This window comes from Ranitomeya variabilis, chromosome 2 (genome assembly GCF_051348905.1).
Source record: "Ranitomeya variabilis isolate aRanVar5 chromosome 2, aRanVar5.hap1, whole genome shotgun sequence".
Taxonomy (NCBI): domain Eukaryota; kingdom Metazoa; phylum Chordata; class Amphibia; order Anura; family Dendrobatidae; genus Ranitomeya; species Ranitomeya variabilis.
The window spans coordinates 79,858,632-79,878,863 of NC_135233.1; the positions used below are offsets into that span (position 1 = coordinate 79,858,632).

General features: G+C 45.3%; 1 protein-coding gene across 1 annotated transcript in view; it reads left to right on the plus strand.

Moving 5' to 3' along the window:
• The window catches only part of LOC143804468 (HEAT repeat-containing protein 5B), an 84,005-nt gene that overhangs the window by 24,848 nt on the left and 38,925 nt on the right, over positions 1 to 20,232 (plus strand). Inside the window, exons 17-22 of the mRNA XM_077282584.1 lie at positions 5,610 to 5,715; positions 11,292 to 11,482; positions 11,799 to 11,958; positions 12,082 to 12,271; positions 12,806 to 12,975; positions 13,718 to 13,862. Coding sequence (XP_077138699.1) covers positions 5,610 to 5,715; positions 11,292 to 11,482; positions 11,799 to 11,958; positions 12,082 to 12,271; positions 12,806 to 12,975; positions 13,718 to 13,862 — 962 coding nt within the window. The remainder of the gene's footprint in view (positions 1 to 5,609; positions 5,716 to 11,291; positions 11,483 to 11,798; positions 11,959 to 12,081; positions 12,272 to 12,805; positions 12,976 to 13,717; positions 13,863 to 20,232) is intronic.

The window sequence follows — 20,232 nt, forward strand, 5'->3', positions numbered from 1 at the left end:
AGCGCTCACACCGGCGCAGGTGAACCCGGAAGTAGTTCTCACACTTCCGGGGTAAGCTGGAGGAGGAGCGCTGCAGCGTTTCAAAAAGAGCGGCGGCTGTACAGGAAAGCGTGCAGCAATGTCTTCAGTAGGAGACACCGAGCACCCTCAAGGAGAGGGATCGCAGCAGCGCAGCGGAAGCCGTTCTAGAAGCAGCAGCAGCGTGGTACGGGGGCAGCAGCGTGCGAGCGCCCCAGCGTCACAAGTGGATCGTTCTCCTCCAAAACCGGTATTCACAGATTCAGCCTCATGGTGAGTGTTATCATTGCTCCTGGTGCTGATATGGTCTGTTATTCTGTGCTTTGTTTTAGGGGAAAAGATCATCTAAAACTAAGCACAAGCAATGTGCATTATGCATGACCCCTATGCCTGACAGTTATACTAAGAGGCTTTGTCAGGCGTGCATCTGTCAGACCTTAGAAGAGGAAGCTCCCCTTCGTTCTTCAGATCTTAGAGAGGTCATCAGGGAAGAAATAAACTATTCCCTTAGAACCAGCCGCCATGGGAGATTAAGCAGGGACATATCGCCAGGATCTAGTCCGTCCCTACAAGAAGGGGAATGTTCCCGCTCCTTATCACCATCCTCCTCAGAGGAAGAAGGAAGACCATGTTTCTCAGTCGATAACATGGATATATTGGTTAAAAGTATCCGAGCAACCATGGGGGTTACTGAGAGCAGGGAACCGAAATCGGCACAAGACTTAATGTTTGCGGGCCTGTGCCAGAGGAGTCGTAAATCATTCCCGGTCGTGGATACAGTGAAAACCCTTATAAAACGGGAATGGGACAAACAAGACAAAGGGTTCCTTCCATCGTCAGCAAAAAGAAGGTATCCGTTTGACGATGATGATCTGTCAGTATGGATGAAGGTCCCAAAAGTAGACGCAGCAGTGGCCTCTTCATCTAAAGCCGGAGCCTTACCTCTTGAGGATGTCGGCCTTCTCAAAGATCCGTCAGATAGGAAGGCGGACATGTTTTTGAAGAAGGTGTGGGAGTCGTCTGCGGGTGCTTTCAAACCGGCAATCTCCAGTACTTGCACGGCTAGATCTGTCATGGTTTGGATTACCCAGCTGGAGGAACAGCTGAAATCCAAAGTGCCCAGAGACAAAATACTAAACTCCCTATCACAAATACGGGAGGGAGTGGCATATTTAGCAGACGCATCTGTGGATTCACTGAAATTAGCAGCCAGATCAGCAGGTCTTTCAAACGCTGCTCGACGAGCCCTGTGGCTTAAGACCTGGAAGGGAGATACCCAGGCAAGAGCAAAACTGTGTACGATTCCATGTAGGGGTGAGTACCTGTTTGGCCCGGTATTGGATGATATTCTAGCTAAAGCTGAAGATAGGAAAAAGGGCTTCCCTAAAGTGTTTAATCCTACCTTTAGGAATACCTTCAGGAGGCGCTTCCAATACAGAAGACCTTATCAGAACCGGGACTGGGAACCAACAGACCCGAAGAAAAAAGGTTCGGACTCTAATGCCCCATCATCTTCATCAAGAAGAAGAAGAAATTACCGCTAATAGTGATTTCCCAGTAGGGGGCAGGCTAAAAAACTTCTATGCTCAGTGGGCCAAAATATCATCAAGTAACTGGGTTTTGGGCATAATTAAATCGGGGTTAAAATTAGAGTTTAGGGAAAAACCTTCAAATTTTTATATCTTAACTACCCCCGATTCCTCAGAACAACAAAAAGCCCTTGAAAAGGAAGTTCATATGTTAAGACAGAAAAACGTGATTATAGAGGTTCCAAAGCAACAACAGGGGAAGGGGTTTTATTCCCCTTTATTTTTAATTCCCAAACCAGATGGTTCCTTTCGAACTATCATAAATTTACGGAAATTAAACAAGCATCTACAATATCATGCTTTTAAAATGGAATCTATTAAATCAGCAACTAAACTTCTCTTTCCCAGATGTTATATGACAGTCCTGGATTTAAAGGACGCGTATTATCATCTGCCTATTCATCGAGACCATCAACAGTTCCTCAGAATGGCGGTGCGTTTAAACGACCAGGTCAGACATTTTCAGTTTACTGCAATGCCATTTGGTCTATCTATGGCACCGAGAGTGTTCACCAAGGTTATTTCGGAAGTAATGGCCTATGTCAGGGAACACGATACGTTAGTTGTACCCTACTTGGATGACTTCCTAGTAGTGGGGAATTCGTTTTCTCAGTGTAAAAATCGCCTAAATCATGTCATATCTTCCTTACAGGACTTAGGTTGGCTAGTCAACTTGGAAAAATCAAAGTTGATTCCGTCATCAACTCAGACCTTCCTAGGTATTCTGCTGAATTCGGAAGAACAACTATGTTTCCTTCCAGAAGAGAAAAAGCAGAAGATTGTGCACAAAGTCAGTTCTGTAACAAAAAGGCCAGATCTGACTTTGAGAGACGCTATGTCCCTTCTGGGATCCTTGACATCATGCATACCGGCCGTCCAGTGGGCTCAGTTCCACACTCGAGTATTGCAGTCCCAGGTCTTGATTGCAGAGAAGAGTCTTCAGGGACAATTAAGCAAAAGACTCAGACTGTCCACCGCCACTCTAGACAGTCTGAGATGGTGGTTAGACATGGATCATTTAGGGAAAGGAGTAAACTGGAACATAATACCAGACAACACGGTCACAACCGATGCCAGCCCGATAGGATGGGGAGCTCATATAGGGAAAGTCTGGGCTCAAGGACAATGGTCTCTCTTAGAGGCCCAAGAGTCCTCGAATTGGAAAGAGCTTACGGCAGTCAAAGAGGCCCTACTCAGGTTGCTACCATCTCTGCTGGATTCACATGTAAGAGTCCAGTCAGACAACACAACAGTAGTGGCGTATCTCAACCATCAGGGGGGTACAAGATGAAGATCCCTAATGAACACCGCCACAGACATTCTCAACATAGCCGAAGCTCATTTTCGCTCTCTATCGGCCGTTCACATTCGGGGAGAGCTCAACACAGAGGCAGATTACCTCAGCCGTCATTCTCTAAGACAAGGAGAATGGGTTCTAAGTCGACGAGTGTTCAGACAGATAGTAGATCTTTGGGGGTTGCCTGTCATAGACCTATTTGCAACGAGAGAGAACAGACAGACCAGGAAATTTGCTTCGCTTCAGGTGGCAGACAAACCCTGTGTGATAGACTCCCTTCAGATGCACTGGAATTTCCCTCTAGGGTATGCATTTCCTCCAATGTGTCTGATCCCTATAGTCCTCAGAAAAATCAGGGAGGAGAGGGCGAGAGTGATCCTGATTGCCCCCTTTTGGCCCAGGAGGGCATGGTTCTCACTACTCAGAGCAATGTCTGTGACCGATCCCTGGGTATTGCCAGTCACTCCGGAGCTTCTTACTCAGGGTCCATTCCGTTACCCCAATGTGGAATCCCTACATCTGACGGCGTGGAATTTGAGAGGGAGTTATTGAGGAGAAGAGGGTTTTCAGAAGCTCTCATTTCTACGCTGTTAAACAGCAGGAAGGAAGTTACTACCAAGATCTATGCTAAAACTTGGAAAAAGTTCCTTGCCTTCTACCAACAACCCTTTTCAGGCAAGGTTCCAATTCTGGCTATTCTGGAGTTTTTACAGAAAGGCCGAGAATTGGGCTTGGCAGTAAATACCCTTAGAGTCCAAATTTCAGCTCTGGGGGCATTATATAGCAGTGATGTGGCAGGGAACAGATGGGTATCCAGATTTGTTAAGGCCACTGAACGTTCTAATCCAGTGTATGTGCCCAGTCTGCCACCATGGGATTTAAGTTTAGTTTTGGATGCTTTAACTGAACCCCCCTTTGAGCCAATTGATTCAATCTCCATTAAAAATTTAACCTTAAAGACCGCCCTCCTAGTGGCCCTAACTTCTGCTAGGAGAGTGAGTGATTTACAGGCTTTATCGGTAGATCCCCCTTATTTTATGGTCTTTCAGGATAGGATCGTGTTAAAACCAGATCCAGCATATCTACCAAAAGTAGCTTCCAAGTTTCATAGAAGCCAAGAGATAGTGTTGCCATCATTTTGTGACAATCCGGTTTCAGCTGAAGAGCAGAAATGCCATATGCTAGACGTTAGAAGAACGCTGTTAGAATACCTCCACAAAACAGAGCCAGGGAGGCAGAGTAGGGCCCTGTTTGTTTCCTTTCAGAACCCGAGAAAGAGAGCGAGTGTAACGAAAGCGTCTATCGCCAGATGGATAAGAGATGCCATATATCTTGCTTATATTGCCAAAGGCCAAACACCACCAGATGGCATCAGAGCCCACTCCACTCGAGCCATGGCCTCATCCTGGGCGGAAAGAGCGGACGTCTCCATAGACGTGATATGTAAGGCGGCAACCTGGTCATCTCCTTCCACCTTTTATAGACATTACCGTCTTGACTTATCAGAGGCCAATTTAACCTTTGGCCGTTCAGTACTTAGTACTGTAGTCCCTCCCAGGTGATTGATCTTTGAAAGTCTCTCGTAGGGGTGCTGTCGTGGCGATAGGAAAACCGGTTTTTACGTACCGGTAATAGGATTTTACGGAGCCACGACAGCACCCGCACATTCCCCCCCGTAGTTAATCACTGGTTTCCTGCACTCTATTGGAAGGTGTGCAATTAGTTGTCACTCTTTTAGAGGTGATGGTATTTAGTAATGTTTAAGTATATATGTTTATGTACTAACTCAATGGGCGGTGTCCCTTATACTCTGAAACACAAACTGGAGTGGTGAGGGGGACCGCCCCTTTAAATCCTGTAGGTTCCTGTCCGGAAGGTGGGCGGATCCCCTCTCTCGTAGGGGTGCTGTCGTGGCTCCGTAAAATCCTATTACCGGTACGTAAAAACCGGTTTTAAAGTGCCCATTTCGGCTGATCGGTGCAGGTCCGAACAGTTGGAGCCCCACAGATCAACAAGTTATAACCTATCCAATGGATTGGTGATAACTTTTTTTCACTGGACAACTTACTCTTTTGTGAATGATGAGTGCAATGTGCCCACAATCGTACCGCACCCCGATCTGGCACTGTTTACACTATGTGGGTATCTAAATGCAGTTATGTAAGAAAATGACTTGTACTTGTATGTGGCTGATGTCGGCAAGCGCTGCACTTTTATTAGTGAGTTATAGCCTGCTATAATCTGTGATTTGACTTTTGTGAATATCCAATGTATTTTTTGCCCTGAGCCACTTACACCTAGATACAGATGTAGGAGAGCTGGTCGCCCTTTTTTCACCACTGTTCGCGACATCACAACTTAACACGTTTTCCCTAGCTTTGTAGGTAAACTTACCAAGGTGTGGCAATACTACAGACTTAGGAGGCCATAGATACGAAGCCACGCACTGAGGTCCTGTTCCCACAGCTGTAATACTGCTCTGTGCATAAATTGTATATTGGGTGTAAGGAATGGGATTGGATTCGTCAAACAAAGCAGGAAAACTTTTTTGGCACTTTTTTTGGCACCTTGAAGCACTGTATTACTGCTATGTGAATGCATCTTTACTCGGATACTCTTCATGTCCTGATGGCATCAGTGAGTCTGTACATAGCAAATAAAATGTGTGATTCTGATTCTAAGAAATGTTTGGCCTTCCTTTCTAGATTACAAATGCTGGACCATTTTGCAGAGTGTGTGAAGCAGGCGAAGGGAGTCCGCCAGCAGTCCGTGCAGCTCAACATCTTTACGGCAGTGCTCAGTGCTCTCAAGGTACAGACTTGTGCAGTGGGGAACTGGATTAAATATCCTAACTGTCTTTCAAAAATGATTTGTTGCAATTTGCTACCTTATTCCACGTTCACACGTTCAGTATTTGGTCAGTATTTTAACTCAGTATTTGTAAGCCAAACCCAGGAGAGGAACAATCAGAGGAAAAGTATAATAGGAACGCGTCACCACTTCTGTATTTATCACCCACTCGTAGTTTTGACTTACAAATAATTATGTAAAATACTGACCAAATACTGAATATGTGAACGTGGCCATATAATAAACTGAAAGGGATTGTTCATTCCAAGCATAGGTGCACTCCACACTCTTGGTATGGCCAAACAATTTGGTGCACCTTCCCACATACTTGTTTTGGAGATAGATGGAAAATAAGTTGTTGGGAAGGTGCAATTAACTATCCGGTATGAACAGTGGTTTTGTGATGACAGACTCACTTTAATGCAGGTAACGCTCTGTAGTGTGTAATTTGAGGTTTAATGTAGCCTAAAATCTTATTGGATACTTTCTTACTATGGATTCTTATCCTTTATCATGGTACCTACCTTACCTTAAGTCTTCTTTCAATGCATCTATAAAATGTTCTTCTCTTCGTTGTTTCTTAATTTTGTTTTTTTAAGTCCCGACCCCATTTTGTATTTGGTCTTTATTGCCACTTATCTTTTTTCTCTATCACTTCATTGGGGGACTCGGGAAACCATGGGTGTATACTACTGGCACTAGGCAAGAAAATAAAAAGTTAGCTCCTCTTCAGTAGTGTATACCCACCAACCGAAGTCAAGCCGATCAGTTTTAGCTTGGTGCCAGAAGGAGGCAGACATGGGCAGCACTCACCCCTTTTCTAATTCTTAGGTTGTGTTGTGTTTTATTAATGAATCATTTTCTCTTTCAGATACAGTTTACAAAGCAGCCTTCTAGGCTGCTTCGGGCGACAGAGTGGATTGTGTCACTCTGATCACCCCCCCATCCCCAGAGACCAACAGCACAGTGTGGAGGTGTGTCACTACTGTGCCATCTCGTGTCTATCATGCAGGACTCTATCCCCCCCCAACACATCAAGAGTGTTTGGGGCATACGCACAATCCTCGGCCTGCTTGCCCTCCCAGAGCCTAACGTGCAGGGAAAGGAAGACGGAACCTGTACTTTCTAGCCACTTGGCTGACCGCCTCCAGGATCCGCTTGCTGACTGTCTTCCTTATCGTGCTGCGAAGATGGGCTCTGGGACCTTCAGGACAGGTATTTCCCCTTGTCCCCAGGTCCTGGCTCACAGTAGCTCTCCTGTTTTGTTTTTTAACCCCTTAATGACTGCCGATACGCCTTTTACTGACCTGATATATAAGAGCATAGCCTCCCCATACAGGTGACAATCCAGCAGCTGTCGGCTGTCCACTATTGCTGACAACTTGCTGCATCAGCCGCGATCAGTGTTTGCACCGTCCAACTCTGTTTAACCTCTTAGATGCTGCTGTCAATAGTGACTACATCATATAAATGGTTAACAGAGTGTGGGGGCTTCCTATTTATCCCATTTATCCCAATTGGTGCCCTCAGATCATGATTGTGTGGTCCTGATGTTTGTCATGGCAATTCATGACCAAATAGCGGCCATAGAGTCTGACGACTATAGTAATCTGTTCAGAAGTTTGCGGCATTTAGGTGGTAAAAACTCACATTTTCATTTCTGTCATGCCACTTTGCATTAATTCCTGAAAATCACCTGAAGGGTTAATAAACTACCTGACAGAAGTTTTCAATATGTCAGGGGGTGCTGTTTTTAAAATGGTATCACTTTTGGGGGTTTCCCAATATATGGGACCCCTAATGGCACTTCAAACATGGATAGGTCCCTAAAAAAAATACATTTTGTAAATTTCCTTGAAAAAATGAAAAATTACTGCTTCATTTTTAAAACCTCCTAAAATGCTAACAAAATAAAAGAACATTTTACAAATGGTGCTGATGTAAAGCAGATATGTGGGAAATGTTATTTATTAATGTTTGCCATTCAGTTCGGATAAGCGATTCACTGGACAGAAGCCTCTACGTGGGATGCCATGCCTGGCCTGATTTTTAAGGGCGACGGGTCCTTTAAAGGGCACCGATCTCCCCACACCATCAACAGACGAGCACACGGAGTGTCGCCTCCATGTTTCCTCTTCTGCATCCTGACCTAACGCCAGACAACCTGTCCTGTCCACCCGGAGACCTGAACTGTGTGGATGTACAGAGGCACCCTTTTTGGCGTACGAGCACCCCCCTCTGCATCACCACTATTTAGCGGATGATGCAAGAAGGCGGACAATTCCTCTCCACTTCCTTGTTAAGAGGTTGATGGATCGAGAGTTTCTAATTTTTATCTCTGCACCGTCGGTGAGAGCGGCGATGGCAAGACACTATGACCTACTGGATGCAGCCGCACATTCTGCCACGGGCAGATTAACCGGATAAAATCTCCTGTGGTATACCTACCAGTATCCCTACCCGATGGGTCATCAATTAAAAATACCACGGACTGTCAGATAGCAAATCTGGTTCGTTCCGTCTTGCGGCTTCGGGTTCAGCGCTCTATCCTCCCTAGCCGCCGCATGGATTGCTAGAGCAATGGTCTCCTGGCTGGAGCCCTTAACTACCTTGACTCACACCAGTAACAACTGGCCAATCAAATCTTTTGAGCGGGAGACTGACAAAGGATTGTATAAGGATTGTCCAGCACAGTCTAGATCTAAGGGATCTTGGTTCCAAAAAGGGGAACGAAAAGTAAGATTGACCCTGGACCTCAAACTTCTAACAACCTTTGACATGGTCCTCCTTCTTCGGATAGAGTTCCTCCGCTCAGCCATTACTTCAACAGAAAAAGGTGCAGTTTCCGGCATCCATCGACATTCGGGTTGCTTACCCTCTTCAAAAATTCCTTCGCCTTTCCATTCATCAATAGCATTTTCAAGTCACAACCTTGTCCTTCGGCCTTGCTTCCGCACCCAGAGTGTTTGCACGGGTCATGGTGGCTGTCATGTTCCTCTTTCACCCTAGAGGCGTTCTCGTCCTGCCCTGTTTGGTCGACTGTCTAGCCGCCCTTCCAGGACTACGCTGAGTCATCTATATCACTTGCGATACCCTCTCACCTGGGCTGGCAGCTACACTTAGACAAGTTCTCCTCATTTCCAGCCTAGCAGATGTCATTTTTGAGGATGATCCTGCACACTTCTAGAAGGATGGTAATTCTCCCTCGAGACAAGGTCATGGCCCTTCAACAGGGAGCTCGCGCAAGGAGAGTTCTGAGGACTTGATTACTCACCCCCTCATTTCATTCAATTTGCTAGGAGAGTTCTGAGGAAAAATGGTGACGACAATGGAAGCGGTTTCCTTCGCTCCGCTCGTTTTCAGCAAGTCAAACAGACTATCAGACGATAGTCTCTGAGCTCCTTCTTCATCCAGGGCCTTTCTCCCGGTTCAATGGTTATTAGTGACTACCTGTGCCAGCCGCCTTCTCCCTATCATTGCGCTGGAGATCCTAACGGTAGTCCTACAGCAGGTCCACTGCCTTCTGGCGGGTCACCCTATCCGAATTCAATTGGATAATGCCACGGCGGTGCCATATGTCAATCATCTAGCAGGTACCCAAGGTCAGGCGCCATGACCGAGGTACCTCATTCTCTGGTGAGCCGAGATCTATCATTCGGTGATCTCGGCAGTATATATCCCAGGAGTAGAACTCTGGACTGCAAACAAATTCAGCCGTCAGGGTTCCGCCTCAAGTCAGTGGGAACTTCACCCCGAAGTCTTCCATCAGATCTGCCTTCACTGGAGTTCTCCAGTTGTAGGTCGGATGACGTCCAGACTGAAGGCCAATATACTCGAGTTCGTAGTTAGGCCTCGAGATCCAAGAGCCATCGCACTCCATGCTCTGGTTCTGCCGTAGTACCAGTTTCCATAACTCCCCTTCCACAACTTCCGAAAGCCTTTCGGAAGCAGAAAGGGGCCCCAGTGATCCTCTGAGATCCGCACTGACCACGTCCGTTTTTTGTTTGTAGATTGTAAGCTCTCACGAGCAGGGTCTTATTTTGCTTTATTATTGTATTATTAACGTTGTTACCTATGACTGTTGTGTTTGAAACTGTTAAACTGTAAAGCGCTGCGGAATATGTTAGCGCTATATAAATAAAGATTATAATTATTATTATTGTTTGTGGAGCTAGTATCTTCCCGCCTTATCGCAGCAAAACTGCAAGTAGGGACTTTCTCACAGGGAGTTTTCACACAAAGTTTTTCCCTATCGCATACCGTTAGATCATTGGGACCATAATAGTCCTAGGAGCCTTACAGTAGACTCCTTTTCATCCGGGCAGACTTTACTATCGGGGAAAGTCACCCTTTTTTCTCTGCGATATCCTCACTCTGACGGGTCTTTGGAGCTAGCTGCTCTGCTCTTTCAGACTTTTTTCCCTTATTACCTTCAAGGCAAGGTTGTCCTCAGGCCATCCCCATCCCTTGTTACCACGGTAGTACTGTATTACCACTGTCATGAGGGCATAGTTCTTCCCTCATCTCTTTCGGCTCCAGTCCACAAAATGGAATTAGCTCCCCATGTTCTGGACGAAGTGACTGCTCTGAGTAGGTACGTCTCAAGGACGGCGTCCTTCCGACGGTTGGACGCTTTATTTGGGTTTCCTGACGGTAGAGGAAGGCTTCCTGCCGTTTTCAGGAAGGGTTTAGCCGTTTCATCTCCCATGATTACATGGTGAATTAGTTTCACCATCCAGGAGTCCTTCCGTGCTAGATGTCAGCCTATCTCCCTGTCTATCGAGGGTTCTAGGCACCAGGCGTCGGCAAGGCACGCCTGCAAGCTTGCGGATTCGTCCAGTCCGCATGCATTCGGGAAGCACTAGAATTCCCACACTTCCACAGATGTGAGTCTGGGCAGGCGGACTCTGCAGGCCGCGGTGGCGCACTTGTAAGTAGCAGTTATATAGGGCCTGATCTGATGTTGTCCCCACCCAGGGACTGCTTTGGTACGTCCCACGGTCTGTGTCCCCCAATGAGGCGAAGGAGAAATAGGGATTTTTGTGTACTCACCGTAAAATCCTTTTCTCCGAGCCATTCATTGGGGGACACAGCTCCCACCCTGTTATTAGCTTATGCTTGTTTTTATAATCTGACATGCTGTACTCTCATATATAATATGACATGCTATACGCTCATATGTTATTATTGATCTCCTACTGCTTTTGCACCGAACTGGTAAGCTGAGAGCCAGCAGGAGAGTGTATACTGCAGGGGAGGAGCTAACTTTCTTTGTATCACTTAGTGTCAGCCTCCTAGTGGCAGCAGCATACACCCACGGTCTGTGTCCCCCAATGAATGGCTCGGAGAAAAGGATTTTACGGTGAGTACACAAAAATCCCTATTTTAATTAGCTCGAGTATTTTTTATAGTTTTCACCAGAATTATATCATGGAGTATCCACTGATTCTATTATTTCTTAGTAAAGGTTTTAATACTAGATGTTATAACACTATTGAATTGTAAAGCTTGTATATGCCTTTTTCTCTTATGATTAGGGTCTGGCAGAAAACAAAAGCTCACTGGGTCCAGAAGAAGTCCGAAAATCCGCTTTGACTTTGGTTATGGGTGCCTTGGATAATCCTAATCCTATCCTGAGATGTGCCGCTGGAGAGGCCTTGGGCCGAATGGCTCAAGTGGTTGGAGAGGCTTCATTTATTGCCCGAATGGCTCAATTTAGCTTTGACAAGTGAGTCTGTGAGGTTTGGGGGATCTGCAGTGAACGATAGAACTGACTCTGGGATTTATTCAAGTGATTATTGCCACTGCATTGCCTTTCATTTGGTAAAGGGAATACATTAATTTCATATTACAAGGACCCGCACCATCATTACAATCAAATTACAAGGACCCACATTGTTATTATGACATATTGGCATTATCTTTATTGAAGTGGTCCGCAATCTGTATTTTTCTACTAAATGTCTTATCTTTTATTTTAGAGTGTTACTCAAAAGTATGATTGTTAATACGGTCCATCTTGGTTTCTTGTTTTACTAATTTAGGCTGAAGTCGGCTCGGGATGTGGTATCCAGAACGGGCCATTCGCTTGCGCTCGGCTGCTTGCATCGGTATGTTGGTGGTATTGGGTCAGGGCAGCATCTGAAGACCAGCGTCAGCATTCTCCTGGCACTTGCTCAGGATGGCACTTCACCAGAAGTTCAGGTAAGAAAATATCATATTCAAGTTCTTGATTATGTGACTTAGTGTTTTCATTGTATCCATTGTGTTAATAATAAGAAATTTGCAGATCTTCAGTTTAGAAACTTTTTTTCAATTTCTTCCTAGACCTGGTCTCTCCATTCACTTGCACTAATCGTGGATTCTAGTGGTCCGATGTATCGGGGTTATGTGGAGCCAACACTTTCTTTAGTGCTTACATTGCTGCTGACGGTCCCTCCCTCACATACAGAAGTGCATCAGTGCCTGGGTCGATGTTTGGGTGCAATCATAACAACTGTGGGTCCGGAGCTGCAAGGTAACTGGTATAGGAGGTCTGCAGATCTCCCAGTCACATAGGGAGATTTTCATTTTAAAAAGTAATGCATTACTCCATGGTTGGTGGGGGTACAACATCTGGGACCCCACCGATCCAGAGAATGAAAGGCCACAGCATTGATGTAGTACTGCGGCCTCTTCACTATTTTACTTTTCAGCCCTCAGCCACAAAGCTGTATTGGAAACTGTTCCCTCCTTCAAGCCGTTTAGGGACATTTTAAAAGGGCATATGATGTGACAACAGCGCTGTGGCCCCAGTCACTGGATCGGTTGAGGACTTTGGTTCCCTCATCCTAGCAATACACCATCACTTTTATAATTTGAGAATACCTTTTGGGATGTTCATGATCATAACATATAATGGGATGTAAATGAAGAGGTAATACATTTCTTGTTTATAGTTTTTTTGGGGTTTTTTTCCCATCCAGAATCCAAACATAAGTTTTATGATAATTGGTTGTACTGTTTGCAGTTGCTATATCATAGAATAATAATAAGGGATATTCCTTCATAGGCAACGGACCAACAATATCTACCATTCGATCGTCGTGTCTTGTGGGCTGTGCAATCATGCAGGATCACTCAGACTCACTAGTCCAGGCTGCTGCCATCTCCTGCCTTCAGCAGCTTCACATGTTTGCTCCTCGTCACGTCAACTTGTCAAGTCTGGTCCCTTGTCTCTGTGTAAGTTTACATTTTCATAGCATGATAATTGCACAAGGGTGTTTATAGAAATAGAAGCTGTGCTTAGATATAATCTAAGTTGTTTTGTTCATTTTTATATATAAAATTGGAATAACTTTCCATACCATGACTCAAAATAGAAGGAATAATGCAGTGGTTGTGGGGCAAAATACTTTATTGTAAAGGTGTCTACTTGAACAACCCTTTCTGAATCTCTGTTTCCCCTCAGTAAATAATAACACCTATACTCACTGCCAGTGCCATTCCAACAGCATCGGCACTGGCTCTCCCAGTGATTGCATGACATTGTCACTCGATCCCTGCTGCCAATCCGCAGCTGCTTCACTGCCCTCTTCTTCGGACAAATCAAGACATGTGGAGGAAGTGAGAGAGCAGGCGCGGTTCTCAATTCCTCTGTATATCAATTCTGTTCATAGGAGAGGAGAGTGAAGATTGGTCACAGGGATCACGTGAAATAACAATGTCATGCTATCCCTGGGAGAGCCAGTGCTGATGCTGCTGGAAGGACATCCGCACCAGATGTGAGTATACTGTAAGTGTTATTATTTTATTGGGGTCAAACATAGGGATTCAGAAGGGGTTGTCTGAGTAGTGGAAAGCCCCTTTAACGTATTTCAGTTAAATTAGGACAAGAAATGTATTTTTTTATACAGTTTTGCAAACATCTAAGTTCAACCACTGAATGTGAATTCACCCTTAGATATAATAATTTTTGTTTTAGGTTCACTTGGGCAGTTCCCATCTGCTCTTGAGACGTGCGGCTGTAGCTTGTCTCAGGCAGCTGGCCCAGAGAGAAGCAGCAGAAGTATGCGAATATGCTATGAATCTTGCTAAAAATGCAGGAGACAAGGAAAGTAGTGGCATCAGTAAGTAGAAATGTGATAAATTATCACGTATCTGTTTTACTTTAATTTAAAATTGTACTTAATATTAAAATATAAGTTAGGCTTCATTCAGACATTCATTGTTTTTGTACTTGAAAAAAAACAAAGATTGTCATCAGTATTTTTGATCTGTGTTTCATTTGAGTTTGGTCAGTGTATCAGTTTTTACAAAAAAGAAAACTAATGGAATTTCATCAAGGTTCAAGGGGGCGCCGATAGGTTATCCTGACAGTCAGGGGTCTGTAGAGGGTCCCTGTGCCTGTCATTACAGTACCCTTACAGCCGCCCTTACTAGGTAATAAGTTGACTGATATGGTGGTAGATGAGAGGATGGTGAACTGGATAAAAGACTACCTGACAGACCGGCCGCAGATTGTAAGGATGGGGGAGGTGGTATCTGGCAGTGTACAGAGCAGTGTTGGAGCCCCTCAGGGTACAGTGCTGTCGCCCTTCCTCTTCACATTGTATACAGCTGACTTTCAGTATAAATTAGATTTTTGTCACCTCCAAAAATTCTCAGATGACTCAGTGATAGTAGGGGGCATTGTGGGGGGCCGGGGGGAGGAGGATTTTAGAAGGGTGGTTTCTGACTTTGTGGATTGGTGCTGGACTAACTGTCTAGAACTAAATGTAAAGAAAACCAAGAAGTTGGTGGTGAGTTATAGAAAGAAAAAGGAGGATTACTTACCGATCAATATTGCTGGCCAGGAGGTTGAGATTGTTGGGAGCTACAAATATTTAGGGGTTCACCTTGGCAGTAAACTCGATTGGAGGTGTCATACAGAAAAGGTTTACAAGAAGGGAATGAGCAGACTGTACTTTCTTCGGAAGCTCAGGTCATTCAATGTGTGCAGTACAATGCTGGAAATGTTCTACCAGACCGTTGTGGCAAGTGCCATTTTTTTGCTATCGTATACTGGGGCAGTAGTGTGTGAGTAGCTAACGCTAATAAGTTCAACAAACTTATCAAGAAGGCAAGTGCGGCTGTTGGCCTCCATCTGGACTCTTTTGAGGAGGTATTGGAGGATAGAATTCAGAAGACGTGTAGGGCTATAATGATCAATAATACACACCCACTATACGAGCTGTTCTTGAAGCAGAAGAGCACATTCAGCAGCCATCTAATCCTACTAAGGTGTAAGAAGGAGACATTCAGGAAATCGTTTGTGCCTACTGCTATGGGGATGTATAATAATTTCCTAAGGGTGGTAGACAGCAATGACTGATTGCCGGTTTACTAATGTCAATTAACAGTGATTTATATACCTGAACTACCCACATTTATTTGTTATGTAATGTTTTTATTCTTGTGCAAGATTTGTGTCTAAATATTTTATGTACTGCTGGGGGCGTGGCCAGCAGCTAAAGGAGCAAGACGTGTTTTCCTTGAGCTCCTCTGCTGGCTATAACAATCTGCTCAAATCCACGATTTTGATGGCCCATCTACTAGCCTGATTGACATTGACTGGCAGCCCTTCACCCAGAGAATGCCTTCTGACTGCCCAAAGCGCGGACTTGTGTCCTGGGCACAGTGAAAACCTTGGACCCACAAGCGGTCCCCAGGGCCTACCAGGGAGCTGCTCTCCCCGCTGGCTGGAGTCGGGTCCGGTTTGGGTGAGGTGCCGGAGCGACCTGCGGAGGTGGAACCTCCTCATACCGTGGAACCCCGGGGACTTTCCGGACCTGGCCGCGATCCTCGTGGAGCCTCCTTCCCCCGCTCCCTGGCTGGTGAGAGAGGTGAGAGGGACGTGGAGGCGCCATCTTGGTTCCTGCCTCGTGGTGAGCGGAGCTGCTGAACGGACGCGCCGCCTCTGAGAGAAGACCCAGCTTCCTCTGCCCGAGACCAAGAAACGCTGGTCCCACGGTCCTGCAGTGTGAGCCCCAGGGTCTGCTCCCCGCAGGTACGAACATTGCGGACCCCCGCGGTCTCCCCCTCGCCCACCTCGGCTTCCCTGCGCCACAGCCCCGGAGGTACCTGGCGACGCACGGACGTCTGAGTGCAGGTCGGTGCTTCTCCAGCTCACCCCATCCCACCATTGGCCGCCATCTTAAAATATCGCAGCGGGACGGGTGGTGGCGGCTCCTTTAACTAGACACCTCTGAAGGTGCCCGTTGCTGCACCGCACCGCCGTTACAACCACCCGGCCTCTGTGCCTGGAAACACAGCTGGACAGACTCACCCTCAGCAGCGGCGCGCCTTTCCCCTGGTGATCCGGTGGATATCCCTGACACTCCTCTATCAGCGGTGAGTGGAGGGCTGGGATTTCCCCGCCAGTCCCGGCGCCATCTTAGACCTGTCACCTGTGGGGAAAACCCCTGCACGCCCGGCCAGGAGACTGTTCCAGCCTGAGATCATCTCCCGCCTGCAGCTTATAGTTACACTCTGCACGCTGCCTCCTGACCCTCCACTTTCACCTAATTGGTAGCTAACAGATTAGAAGAATTCTTTGTGACCAGAACGCACATTGCATTGGGTGTGCTCTGATGTGGGAAGTGTCTCCCTCTGCCCCGTACCCTTTCACCTATATCTAGCTTCAGCTCAATCAATGCAGTAACCCTCTGCAGCCCTGAGCAATAGACTGTCTTTTAGACTGACTTTCCCCACTGCAGACTCAGTGCTTAACGATAAAGAGGGGATTCTGGAAGACAGAGGAGACTGCAGAGAACATTAACCCCTTCACCCCCAAGGGTGGTTTGCACGTTAATGACCGGGCCAATTTTTACAATTCTGACCACTGTCCCTTTATGAGGCTATAACTCTGGAACGCTTTGACGGATCTTGGCGATTCTGACATTGTTTTCTCGTGACATATTGTACTTCATGTTAGTGGTAAAATTTATTCGATATAACTTGCGTTTATTTGTGAAAAAAATGGAAATTTGGCGAAAATTTTGAAAATTTTGCAATTTTCCAACTTTGAATTTTTATGCCCTTAAATCACAGACATATGTCACGCAAAATACTTAATAAGTAACATTTCCCACATGTCTACTTTACATCAGTACAATTTTGGAACCAAAATTTTTTTTTGTGACGGAGTTATAAGGGTTAAAAGTTGACCAGCAATTTCTCATTTTTACAACACCATTTTTTTTTAGGGACCACATCTCATTTGAAGTCATTTTGAGGGGTCTATATGATAGAAAATACCCAAGTGTGACACCATTCTAAAAACTGCACCCCTCAAGGTGCTCAAAACCACATTCAAGAAGTTTATTAACCCTTCAGGTGTTTCACAGGAATTTTTGGAATGTTTAAATAAAAATGAACATTTAACTTTTTTTCACACAAAATTTATTTCAGCTCCAATTTGTTTTATTTTACCAAGGGTAACAGGAGAAAATGGACCCCCAAAGTTGTTGTACAATTTGTCCTGAGTACGCTGATACCCCATATGTGGGGGTAAACCACTGTTTGGGCGTATGGCAGAGCTTGGAAGGAAAGGAGCGCCATTTGACTTTTCAATGCAAAATTGACTGGAATTGAGATGGGACGCCATGTTGCGTTTGGAGAGCCCCTGATGTGCCTAAACACTGAAACCCCCTACAAGTGACACCATTTTGGAAAGTAGACCCCCTAAGGAACTTATCTTGATGTGTGGTGAGCACTTTGACCCACCAAGTGCTTCACAGAAGTTTATAATGCAGAGCCGTAAAAATAAAAAATCATATTGTTTCACAAAAATGATCTTTTCGCCCCCAATTTTTTATTTTCCCAAGGGTAAGAGAAGAAATTGGACCCCAAAAAATGTTGTGCAATTTGTCCTGAGTACGATGATACCCCATATGTGGGTGTAAACCATTGTTTGGGCGCATGGCAGAGCTTGGAAGGGAAGGAGCGCCATTTGACTTTTCAATGCAAAATTGACTGGAATTGAGATGGGACGCCATGTTGCGTTTGGAGAGCCCCTGATGTGCCTAAACATTGAAACTCCCTACAAGTGACACCATTTTGGAAAGTAGACCCCCTAAGGAACTTATCTTGATGTGTGGTGAGCACTTTGACCCACCAAGTGCTTCACAGAAGTTTATAATGCAGAGCCGTAAAAATAAAAAATCATATTTTTTCACAAAAATGATCTTTTCGCCCCCAATTTTTTATTTTCCCAAGGGTAAGAGAAGAAATTGGACCCCAAAAAATGTTGTGCAATTTGTCCTGAGTACGATGATACCCCATATGTGGGTGTAAACCATTGTTTGGGCGCATGGCAGAGCTTGGAAGGGAAGGAGCGCCATTTGACTTTTCAATGCAAAATTGACTGGAATTGAGATGGGACGCCATGTTGCGTTTGGAGAGCCCCTGATGTGCCTAAACATTGAAACTCCCTACAAGTGACACCATTTTGGAAAGTAGACCCCCTAAGGAACTTATCTAGATGTGTGGTGAGCACTTTGACCCACCAAGTGCTTCACAGAAGTTTATAATGCAGAGCCGTAAAAATAAAAAATCATATTTTTTCACAAAAATGATCTTTTCGCCCCCAATTTTTTATTTTCCCAAGGGTAAGAGAAGAAATTGGACCCCAAAAAATGTTGGCCAATTTGTCCTGAGTACGCTGATACCCCATATGTGGGTGTAAACCATTGTTTGGGCGCATGGCAGAGCTTGGAAGGGAAGGAGCGCCATTTGACTTTTCAATGCAAAATTGACTGGAATTGAGATGGGACGCCATGTTGCGTTTGGAGAGCCCCTGATGTGCCTAAACATTGAAACTCCCTACAAGTGACACCATTTTGGAAAGTAGACCCCCTAAGGATCTTATCTAGATGTGTTTTGAGAGCTTTGAACCCCCAAGTGTTTCACTACAGATTATAACGCAGAGCCGTGAAAATAATTTTTATTTTTTTTCTCAAAAATGATTTTTTAGCACCCAGCTTTGTATTTTTACAAGGGTAACAGAATAAATTGGACCCCAAAATTTGTTTTCCAATTTGTCCTGAGTACGCTGATACCCCATATGTGGGGGGGAACCACTGTTTGGGCGCATGACAGAGCTCGGAAGGGAAGGAGCGCCATTTGGAATGCAGACTTAAATGGATTGGTCAGCAGCCGTCACGTTGCATTTGCAGAGCCCCTGATGTACCCAAACAGTACAAACCCCCCACAAGTGACCCCATATTGGAAACTAGACCTCCCAAGGAACTTATCTAGATGTGTTTTGAGAACTTTGAACCCCCAAGTGTTTCACTAAAGTTTATAGCGCAAAGCCGTGAAAATAAAAATTCTTTTTTTTTTTCACAAAAATGATTTTTTAGCCCCCAGTTTTGTATTTTTACAAGGGTAACAGGATAAATTAGACCCCAAAAGTTGTTGTCCAATTTGTCCTGAGTACGCTGATACCCCATATGTGGGGGGGAACCACTGTTTGGGTGCATGACAGAGCTCGGAAGGGAAGGAGCGCCATTTGGAATGCAGCCTTAAATGGATTGGTCTGCAGGCGTCACGTTGCATTTGCAGAGCCCCTGATGTACCCAAACAGTACAAACCCCCCACAAGTGACCCCATATTGGAAACTAGACCTCCCAAGGAACTTATCTAGATGTGTTGTGAGAACTTTGAACCCCCAAGTGTTTCACTACAGTTTATAACGCAGAGCCGTGAAAATAAAACATCTTTTTTTTCCCACAAAAATGATTTTTAGCCCCCCAAATTTTTATTTTCCTAAGGATAACAAGAGAACTTGGACCCCAGAAGTTGTTGTTCAATTTGTCCCGAGTACGCTGATAACACATATGTTGGGGTAAACCCCTTTTTGGGCGCACGGGAGAGCTCGGAAGGGAAGGAGCACTGTTTTACTTTTTCAACGCAGAATTGGCTGGAATTGAGATTGGACGCCATGTCGCGCTTGGAGAGCCCCTGATGTGCCTGGACAGTGGAAACTCCCCAATTCTACCTGAAACCCTAACCCAAACACATCCCTAACCCTAATCCCAACGGTAACCCTAACCACACCCCTAGCCCTGACACACCCATAATTCTAATCCCAACCCTAATCCAAACGTAAATGTAATCCAAACCCTAACCCTAACTTTACCTCCAACCCTAACCCTAACCCTACCCCTCACCCTAACCCTAAACGTGACTGAAATACGTGTCACTAAAATACGTGTCACTAAAATACGTGGCACTGAAATACGTGGCACTGAAATACGTGGCACTGAAATACGTGGCACTGAAATACGTGATACGTGGCACTTAAATACGTGGCACTGAAACACGTGGCACTGAAATACGTGATACGTGGCACTGAAATACGTGGCACTGAAATACGTGGCACTGAAATACGTGGCACTTAAATACGTGGCACTTAAATACGTGGCACTGAAACACGTGGCACTGAAACACGTGGCA